This window comes from Rhinopithecus bieti, unplaced genomic scaffold (genome assembly GCF_001698545.2).
Source record: "Rhinopithecus bieti isolate Rb0 unplaced genomic scaffold, ASM169854v2 scaffold_14549, whole genome shotgun sequence".
NCBI lineage: Eukaryota > Metazoa > Chordata > Mammalia > Primates > Cercopithecidae > Rhinopithecus > Rhinopithecus bieti.
Genome location: NW_016808027.1, coordinates 1,597,759 through 1,609,020, shown reverse-complemented (window position 1 = coordinate 1,609,020; position 11,262 = coordinate 1,597,759). Strand labels below are relative to the sequence as shown.

The following is an 11,262-nucleotide window of genomic DNA, read 5'->3' as shown; positions in this document are numbered from 1 at the left end:
TTTATAATCCTTTGGGTATACACCCAGTAATGGGATTGCTGGGTCAAATGGTAATTCTAGTTCTAGATCCTTGAGGAATTGCCACACTGTCTTCCACAATGGTTGAACTACTTTACACTCCCACCAACAGTGTAAAAGTGTTCCTATTTCTCCACATCCTCTCCAGCATCTACTGTTTCCTGACTTTTCAATGATTGCATTGTAACTGGCATGAGATGGTATCTCATTGTGGTTTGATTTGCATTTCTCTGATGACCAGTGATGATGAGCATTTTTTCATGTGTCTGTTGCTGCATAAATGTCTTCTTTTGAGAAGTATCTGTTCATATCCTTCATCCACTTTTTGATGGGGTTGTTTGATTTTTTCTTGTAAATTTGTTTAAGTTCTTTGTAGATTCTAGGTAATAGCCCTTTGTCAGATGGGTAGATTGCAAAAATTTTCTCCCATTCTGTAGGTTGCCTGTTCACTTTGATGATAGTTTCTTTTGTTGTGCAGAAGCTCTTTAGTTTAATTAGATACCTTTTGTCTATTTTGGCTTTTGTTGCCATTGCTTTTGGTGTTTTAGTGATGAAGTCCTTGCCCATGTGACTACTGGCTACCGAATTGGACAATGTGGGTACAGGACATTTCTGTCATCACAGGAGGTTCTAATGGACAACATTGTCTTACAAGGCTCCATTTCGAAGGATCCTTATCTATATGCACAGTTATTTCTAAAAAAAGGTTTGTTTCCACAGATGCTGGAGAGGATGTGGAGAAATAGGAATGCTTTTACACTGCTGGTGGGAGTGTAAACTAGTTCAATCATTGTGGAAGACAGTGTGGCAATTCCTCAAGGATCTAGAACTAGAATTACCATTTGACCCAGCAATTCCATTACTGGGTATATACCCAAAGGATTATAAACCATGCTGCTATAAAGATACATGCACACGTATGTTTATTGCGGCACTATTCACAATAGCAAAGACTTGGAACCAACCCGAATTCCATTAATGATAGACTGGATTAAGAAAATGTGGCACATATACACCGTGGAATACTATGCAGCCATAAAAAAGGTTGAGGTCATGTCCTTTGCAGGGACAGGGATGAATCTGGAAACCATCATTCTGAGCAAACTATCACGAGGACAGAAAACCAAATACTGCCTGTTCTCACTCATAGGTGGTAATTGAACAATGAGATCACTTAGACACAGGGTGGGGAACATCACACACTGGGGCCTGTTGAGGGGTGGAGGGTTGGGGGAGGGATAGTATTAGGATAAATACCTAATGCAAATGATGAGTTGATGGGTGCAGTAAACCAACATGGCACATGTATACATATGAAACAAACCGCACATTGTGCACACGTACCCTAGAACTTAAAGTATTTAAAAAAAAAAGGTTATTGACAAGGTAATCAAAATCTAGATGAGTCCAAGGGCTGAAAGGAATTAAGGTTAACATAAACTACACTGCTCAACAGCTAAGAATTTCAGGTACCAAAATAAAAGGTAATCACGCTGTGAATGCTATTCAATATTAAGAATGTCAAACACTGACTTTGGGGAAGGAACATTGTAACTCCTTGGCTTTCCCACTGTCTCATGGTCAGTTAGTTCACTCCTTCTTTCAGGTAACAAACATTTTCTAAAATTATTTTGTTCAAATAGCATGGGGGATTATGTAGTACCATTCACACATTCATTTATTCACTAAGTCTTCACTGAGTGAGCACTCGGTATCTGTCAGGCCTTTGCTGTACTGGTAATAAAAAGAATGAAGACACATTCCTGTGTACAAGGGACTATATCATACAACGTGGTAAGAGCTATAATAGAAATATGTGCAAGATATGTGGGTATTCAGGCAACAAATTCTGCTTGGAGAAGTCTGGGATGATTTCTTCACAGAGGTGATGAGTTGATCTTCAAGAATTAAGTTTATCAGATGGATAAGAGCATTTCAGCATTCAAAGTAGAAGGATTAGTACCAGCAAAAAATAGGGAGATACAAGAGCTAAGGCCAGGTGCAGTGGCTCATGCCTGTAATCTCAACCCTTTGGGAGGCCAAGGCAGGAGAACTGCTTGAGCCAAGAGTTTGAGACCAACTTGGACAACATAGTGAGACCCTGTCTCTACAGAAAAAAAAAAAAAAAGAGCTAAAATGTTTCAGAGTGTCAAGTGGCATGAGACTCCAGTATGGCTGGAGACTCCGGTGGGTAAAGGGTGTAAGTGGGAGACGAAGTTAGAGAGCTCATTCACGGTCAGATTCTAACACCATGCTCAAGACTGATGACACATTGTGGTCTAGTAGAAAAAAAATACAGGCTTTTTGTCAGATAGACTAGGGTGAGAATTCCAGTTCTGCCACTTAATTATTAGTACTTAACCTCTTTAAGCTTTTGTTTAATGCTATGTAAAAGAGAGAGAATACTATCTCATGCAGCTGGTAAAAGAATTAAATACATTAGAGCTGGACATGGTGGCTCACGCCTGTAATCACAGCAGTTTGGGAGACTGAGGTGAGCGGATCACTTGAGGTCAGGCGTTCAAGACTAGCCTGGCCAACATGGTGAAAGCCTGTCTCTAATAAAAATACAAAAATTAGCCAGGTGCAGTGGCATGTGCCTGTAATCCCAGCTACTCGGGAGGCTGAGGCAGAAGAACTGCTTGAACCCGGGAGGCAGAGGTTGCGGTGATCCGAGATCATGCCTCTGCACTACAGCCTGGGTGACAGAATGAGAGACTCTGTCTCAAAAAAAAAAAAAAAAAAAAAGAATTAAACAAAATAATGAATGAAATACAGTATTTAGTGCTCTATTAGTTTCAGCCATAAAAAAACAACAAACAACCCACCCAAGTATTTAATAAATGATACATAAGATGTGAAGTCCCTAGCACACAGAAAATGGGTAATAAATATGTAATAAATATTTCCTCGTTATTCTATAGGGAACATATTATCAGTGATCACTGTGAAGGTGGGAAGTCATGAAATCCTAACAGTTCCTAAGGTCTTTCCCACCCACCTCCTCCTGTCCAATCCCACTGCTGCTACTCTCATTCAGGCATTCTCTCTCATACTTCCCGTAGCCCAGTGGCTTCCTATCTGCTTCTAGTTATTCCCTCTTCAGTCTGCCCCCCTGTATGGTTGCCAGACTCAGATTCCTAAAACACTCTTGTGATATGTGACTTCCTCTTCACCTGACATGAAAAGCCTTTCACAGATTGGCTGCAATGTGCTAGCCTGCCTTTTCAACTTCTTTTCCACACAAATTCTCATCTAGTCAACTGGATCCCTTGTAGTGCAAAAATGTGGTTTTCTGCACAGGTCATTCTTCTACACCCATTTTGTTTCTTTTCTCTGCTTCTCAAAACACTATCTTTCAAGTGTCAGTTTAAACCCTTTATTCTTCATTATGCTTTTCCCCAACAATCTGATGTAAAAGTTTTCCCTGCTTCTTCCAAACTGTAGTAGCTCTCACTGGCTTACTACTGGGCTGGTATAAACTACCTTGTATTTCAGTATCTTTTTTTGACCTGGAGAAAAGGAAAATCAGGAGTATGAACCTTTGCACATATAAACAATTACTTGTGGAACAGGGATTGGACTTACTATGTATAGACTCTAGAAGATGCTAAGTCAATGAAAAGAGCATAAGGCTTGACAGAAAAAAGAACTTTGAAAAAACCAGAGCTGCCAGAAAAAAGAATCCCTGTCTCACAGGCCAGAAGAGTTTTGTCTTCTAAGAGTAAGAAGTATTTTTGGAATATTTTTAACAGATACCAGTTAAGGATGGTTCTGAGGGTATAACTACATCAGCTCTTCCTTATAAAAGCTCTAAGGAAACCATATAATATATTAATTAAACCATAGGCTTTGGACTCAGGCAAACTTGAATTTGAATTCTGGCTCTAATACTTATTTGTTACATGTTCTTGCACAAAATACTCAAATTCTACTAGGCCTGTCTCAACACCTGTAAAATGAAGATAATACTTTCCTCTTCAGGTTGTCATTACGATTAAGTAAGGTAAGGTATGTAAAATGCATAGCTGTCTGGCAAGTGGTATCATGCCTGCAGCTACTAATATTATTAATACATTTGTTCTCTAATTCTTAGTGCTTTAGGTTCAATGACTTACAGGTACTGTATAAAATAAGTTCTCTAGAAGACTTTGGTCATACTGAGGGTCATTCAGTTCACTGCTGCAATACACATCGCTCCCAGGAGATGGGCAATCTGGAGGAGAGCCTAGCCCATCCCAGAAATTGCCTTGGGATAATTCAGCACTGCAGAGATAAGAAAACAAAGGAGAAGAATTTTAACAGAAGTTTCAGCTGAACTATTCTCTCTTTAGTGAAACTTTCTGAAGTTCTAAATGTGGAAGGAGATATGTTAAACAAAAGACTCACATTAAACAGAAGACTACTGAATATTTCCCAATTATACTACCCCTCCTCTGGGATGCTAACAACCAGTATTCAAAAACACACTACTGACACTGATTGTGATCTCATTCATTTATTCAACAAACATTTATTGGTCACCTATTACGTGCTAGGTCCTGGAAGATACAGAGATGGCTAAGCTAACACAATCTGTACTCTTGTTGTATTTATAGTCTGATAGAGAGAAAAAAAGGTATAATTCAATGAGTTAAATATTATATACTGATTATGCAAAAATTTCACAGACACACCCACTTCCAATAAACAAAAATATGTGCATTTAGGACTAATTATGGTGATATTAGTTCTATATAGAATATAAAAAATGAATAAAACACAGTTTATAAACTAATAGGAAGATAAGCATATAAGTAACTATAAACTCAGAATTTGAAAGGAACAAATTCTCCCTTTTTTTTTTTAAATCCTATGCTGGTCTCTCTTTTTTTTTTTGAGGTGGAATTTTGCTCTTGTTGTCCAGGCTGGAGTGCAATGGCATGATCTAGGCTCACTGCAACCTCTGCCTCCCGAGTTCAAGTGATTTTCCTGCCTTAGCCTCCCTAGTAGCTGGGATTATAGGCACCCGCTACCACGCCCGGCTAATTTTTGTATCTTTAGAGATGGGGTTTCACCATGTTGGTCAGGCTGGTCTTTAACTCCTCAGGTGATCCACCCACCTTGGCCTCCCAAAGTGCTGAGATTACTGGTCTCTTTTTTGATAGCAATTTTTACTTTCTACCTTTCTTTCAGGTCCTTGTATAAATTCCATATTTTTCCTCAAAGTTTAGGTTCCTTGAGGGCAAAATATGCATATAGTTCTGTTTCTCCTACATTAATTAGCATTTAATAAGCACCTGTTAGTGAACTTAATGATTTCTTTATGAACATGATGCCAGGTACTGTGCTACACATTTTATTTATTATTTCTTTCCATGCTGCTTCCTTTCAAGTTAGCTGCTATACTTCTTTCCTTAATTTCTCAAGAAAATAGTATATAATCACTACCTTCAAATTAGACAGTGTTCTTATATTATTTTGAACAAGCAGATAGTTAACGTTCCCTTCCTCACCTTTCCCTGGGCTACAGCAGGGTTTCTCAATCTCAGCCTTGTTGACATGTTGGGTCAAACAGTTCTTTATCTTTGGGACTGTCCTATGCATTTCAGATCCCTGGCCTCCACTTATCAGATGCCAGTAGCACATTCCCAGTTGTGACAACTGAAAAATGTCTCCAGACACTGTAAATATCTCATGGGGTTGGGGTGGGGAAGAATCACTCCCTCCTTGAAAACCATCAATCTATAGTAACTCTCAAAGGTCAGAACAGCTTCCTAACTGCCATAATCCAACTAACAACTTCCCAGTCTACATGGCCTCTCTGCAGCTTCTGCAGCCCAGGAGTTTAAGACCTGCTTCTTTTGAAACTCTACTTTTGGTCTTTTATATAACTGTATTATTTGCCACATATACTCTCCCCTTTGTACATCCTTAAAGTTATGAAGATTTTTCCAGTTGCTTGTTATTCCCCACTTTGTACACCCTTAAAGTTATGAAGACTTTTCCACTTTTACTCTTTGAAATTAATATTTCTTTGAATTTATTCACCTGTCTATGACATACTAAAAGGGCTAAAATTTGCCTGTGTTCCTTGGCCATAAAATAAGCTATTTCCAGCACTATCCTATTCTTTTTCTTCTTAGACATAATTTTAAATAAAAGAATACACATACCTATTTTGAAAGTCAAATAGGACTACAAGGCTTATAATAAAAAACAGTAGCTGACTGATTCCTCAGAGGCAATCACTTTCAATTCCCTTGGATGCTTCTTCTAGTATTTATCTCCATATTTCTCTTTTTAAAAATTTATTAGAGACATGGTCTTGCTTTATTGCCCAGCGTGGAGTGCACTGGTGTTATCATAGCTCACTGAAGCCTTGAACTCCTGGGCTCAAGGGATCCTCCTGTCTCAGCCTCCCTAATAGTAGCTAGGATTACAGGTGCATACCAACACACCTGGCTAATTAAAAATTTCTGTAGAGACAGGGCCTCATTATGTTACCCAGGCTGGTCTTGAACTAAACGATCTGACGTAGCCTCCCAAAATACTGGGATTACAGGTGTGAGCCCCCATGCCTGGCTTTACCTCTATATTTTGAAGTGACACATTAATATACTGCTATTTTCTGATTTTTCGCTTTTCTGTACGATCTATGAACTTCCTATTATGAAAATGAAGGACCCACTGTCTTACACCATTACACTTGAACCACACATTTCCCTTTTACCCATCTTCTCTATTTAGTTATATTACAAATGTTTTGGTTAAATTAATTTTCAGGGTTAATATTGTATCTGAGCCAAGTACAGTATAATTTATTGCACCTCTTTTCTTGCACAAGTAATTATCCCTGGTATAAATTAACTACCTTAATTTTTATTTGCTTAGTTTTCTTTGACCCTATTACTACTTTATGACTGAATTCTTCAAGAGAATTGAATATTTCCTTAGAGATAACTGAAAATTTGGTCAATATATGTTCCATTTCCCTCCACCTCTTCACTCCTTAGAAACATCCCTACTGAAGTCAGGGATGCCCCTACACGGACTGCTTGCTGTCCCTCTATGATATATACCTGAAATCTCCTTCTATCCCTCTTCTGTGTTGTAGCCCCTATTTCTTAGACTATACGTCTTACTCTTTCTTCCTAAAATCAATGTTCAGTAGAAGATATTTTCCTGTGGTTTTCTGAGGAATAGTGCAAGACAGGTAAACTTCTGAGAATCTGAATAAAGTTATTTTTACTCTACCCTCACACTTGATTAATAGTTTGATTAGGAGTAGAATTTTAGGTTGAAAATAATTTTACTTCAGAATTCTGAAGACATTTCTGCACTGTCTTCCAAGGAACTGGTAGAAAACCTGATGTCATTCCAATTCCTGATATTGTATATGTGACCTTTATTCTTTCTCCCTTTCTGGAGGCTTTTACTATTGTCTCTCAGTATTTTAAAATTTCATAATTATGTGTCTTAGTATATCTTTTTTTCATTCACTGTTCTGAGTTCTTGATCCTTTTTTTCCATCAACAGCTTTATTGAGATATAATTCACATACCATACAATCTTCCCATTTAAAGTGAGCAATTTGGTCAGACACGGTGCTCACACCTGTAATCCCAGCACTTTGGGAGGCCGAGGCTGGTGGATGACTTGAGGTCAGGAGTTCAATACCAGCCTGGCCAACACAGTGAAACCCTGTCTCTACTAAAGATACAAAAAATTAGCTGGGTGTGGTGGCATGCGCCTGCAATCTCAGCTACTCGGGAAGCTGAGGCAGGAGAATTGCTTGAACCCGGGAAGCAGAGGTTGCAGTTAGCTGAGGTTGCGCCACTACACTCCAGCCTGGGTGACAAAGCAAAACTTTGTCTCAAAAAAATAAAAATAAAAAGACAAAATAAATAAAGTGAGCAACTCGATAGGTTTTAGTATGTTCATAAATGTGACCAACTATCACCAATTTTAAAACATTTTCATCATCTCAAAAATAAACTCCATAACCTTTAGCTATCACTACCCTGCCCATCAGCACTCCCAGCCCTAAGGAACTATTAATCTATTTCCTATCTCTATAGATTTGCCTATTTGGACATTTCATCTAAATTAAATAAAAGTATATATATTTGCCTGTGACTGGCTTCTTATTATTTAAGACAGGGTCTTGCTCTGCAACCTAGGCTGGAATACAGTGGTGTAATCACAGCTCACTGCAGCCTCAACTTCCCAGGCGCAAGTGATCCTCCCACCTCAGCCTCCTGAGCAGGCAGGACCCCACAGGTTTACGCCACCACCCCAGGCTAATTTTTCACTTTTTGTAGAGAACAGGGTCTCCCTATGTTGCCCAGGCTGGTCTTGAACTCCTGAGTTAAAGCGATTCTCCCACCTCGGCCTCCCAGATTACAGGTGTGAGGTACCAACACTGCGCCCGGCCTGGCTTCTTTCAGTTAGCATGTTTTTAAGGTTCATCCATGCTGTAACATGTAGCAGTACTTCACCTTGATGGCCAAAGGTAAAACACTGCTCCACTGTATGGATACTCCAGAATTCTTAATCCATTAATCAGTTGATGGACATTTAGGTAGTTTCATTTTTGGGGTTGCTTCATTTTTTTTCCATGTGGCTATCCAGTTGAATAATGCTGGTATGAACATTCGTGTACACATTTTTATGTAGATGTATGTTTTAATTTCCCTTGGGTATATAGCTAGGAGTTGAAATGCTGGGTCACACGGTAAATCTTTGTTTAAAAATTTTATTGTTTTCTGTCATATGGTAAATCTATAGGTACGAGTTTGAGGAGTTGACAGCCTATTTTCCAAAGTAGCTTCATCATTTTACATTCCTGCCAGCAGTGTACCAGGGTTTCAAATTCTCCACATCCTCATTAATGCATAGACTATTTGACTTTAGTGGGTGTGAAGTAGTATCTCATTGTCTTGATTTCCTGATAACAAACGGTGTCAAGCATCTTTTCATGTGTATATTGGCAATCTTTTTTTTTTTTTCTTTTTTTTGAGACGGAATCTCGCTCTGTCGCCCACCTCCCAGGTTCACGCCATTCTCCTGCCTCAGTCTCCCGAGCAGCTGGGACTACAGGTGCCCACAACCATGCCTGGCAAATTTTTTGTATTTTTAGTAGAGACGGGGTTTCACTGTGTTAGCCAGGATAGTCTCGATCTCCTGACCTTGTGATCTGCCCGTCTAGGCCTCCCAAAGTGCTGGGATTACAGGCGTGAGCCACCACGCCCAGCCTTTTTTTTCTTTTTTGTTTTTTTGAGATGGAGTCTCACTCTATTGCCTAGGCTGGAGTGCAGTAGCGCAATCTTGGCTCACTGCAACCTGCACCTCCCAGGTTCAAGCGGTTCTCCTGCCTCAGCCTCCTGAGTAGCTGGGATTATAAGCGCACACCACCACGCCCAGTTAATTTGTTTGTATTTTTAGCAGAGATGGGGTTTCACCATGTTGGTCAGACTGGTCTCGAACTCCTGATCTCGTGATCCGCCTGCCTTGGCCTCCCAAAGTGCTGGGACTACAGGCCTGAGTCAGCATGCCTGGCCATGTTAGTTATCTTAATATATTATTTTTTTGGAGAAATGTTTATTCTGATCCATTGCCCATATTTCTAATTGGATTATTTGTTCCTTAATTATTAAGTCATGTAAGTTATTTATATGTTCTAGATATAAGTCCTGTATCAGATGTAAGTTTTGCCATTTTTTTTTCCCATTCTGTGGTGTCTTCTCACTTTAATAGTGTCCTTTGAAGCACATACGTTTTCAATTTTGATGGAATCCAATTTATGTATCTTTTCTTTTGTTGTTTGTGCTTTTGGTGTCATACCTAAGAATCTTTTCCCAAATCCAAGGTCACAGATTTACCTCTATGCTTTCTCTAAGAGTTTTATAGTTTTAGCTCTTCCATTTAGCTGTTTGATCCATTTTGAGTTAATTTTTGTATATTGTGTGAGATAAGGGTCCAACTTCATTTTTGTTGTTGTTGTTGTTGTTGTTTTAGACACAGGTCTTGCTTTATCACTGAAACTGGAATGCGGTGGTGTAATCCTAGCTCATTGTATCCTTGAACTCCTGGGCTCAAGTAATCCTTCTGCCTCAGTCTCCTGAACAGCTAGGACTACAGTCATGTGCCATCATACCTAGCTAATCTTTTTTACTTTTATTTTTTGTAGAGATGGGGGTTTTACCATGTAGCCCAGGCTGGTCTCAAACTCCTGGCCTCAAGTGATCCTACTGCCTCAGCCTCCCAAAATGTTGGGATTACAGGCATAAGCCACTGTGCCTGGTCCCAACTTCATTTTTTCTGCATGGGGCCATCCAGTTGTTCCAGCACCATTTGTTGAAAAGACTATTTGTTCCTCCATTGATTGATCTTCACAGCCTTGTCTAACTCATATTAGTTGACCACAGATAGATGGGTTTATTTCTAAACTATCAATTCTATTCCATGGATTTATACGTCTATCCTTATGCCAGTATCACACTGACTTGATTCTGTTGCTCTGTAGCAAGCTTTAAAATTGGAGAGTGTGAGTCCTACTTTCTTTTTTTTCAAGATTGTTTTGGCTGTTCTGGGTCCCCTGCAATTTCCTATGAATTTGAGAAACAGCTTGTCAATTTCCACAAAGAAGTCAGCTGGGATTCTGATATTGTGTTGAAACATAAACATAGGATTTTTTCCATATATTTAAATCTTCTTTATTTCGACAATGTTTTAGTTTTTATTTTTTTATTTTTTTGAGACAAGATCTCACTCTGTCACCCAGACTGGAGTGTAGTAATCACAGCTCACTGTTGCTCAAGGGAGTCTCCTGCCTCAGCCTCCCAAGTAGCTGGGACTACAAGCATGTGCCACCATGACTGGCTATTTTTCTGCATCTTTTGAGATAATCATGTGGTTTCTATTTCTTATTCTATTGATAAGGTGAGGCCGGGTGCGGTGGCTCACGCCTGTAATCCCAGTGCTTTGGGAGGCTGAGGTGGGCAGATCACCTGAAGTCAGGAGTTTGAGACCAGCCTGGCCAACACAGTGAAACCCCATCTGTACTAAAAATACAAAAATTAGCCAGGCATGGTGGCACACAACTGTAATCACAGCTAGTTGGGAGGCTAAGGCAGGAGGATCACTTGAACCCAGGAGGCAGAGGTTGCAGTAAGCTGAGACCAAGCCATTGCACTCTAGCCTGGGTGATAGAGCGAGACTCTGTCTCAAAAAAAAAAAAAAAAAAAAAAAATTTATATATCT

The 11,262-nt window shown here is 39.4% G+C and overlaps 1 protein-coding gene across 1 annotated transcript in view; it reads right to left on the bottom strand.

The window, feature by feature from the left end:
* C2CD3 (C2 domain containing 3 centriole elongation regulator) overlaps window positions 1-11,262 on the bottom strand; it is a 159,882-nt gene that overhangs the window by 105,230 nt on the left and 43,390 nt on the right. The window contains 1 exon segment of the mRNA XM_017885241.1: window positions 4,137-4,284. Coding sequence (XP_017740730.1) covers window positions 4,137-4,284 — 148 coding nt within the window.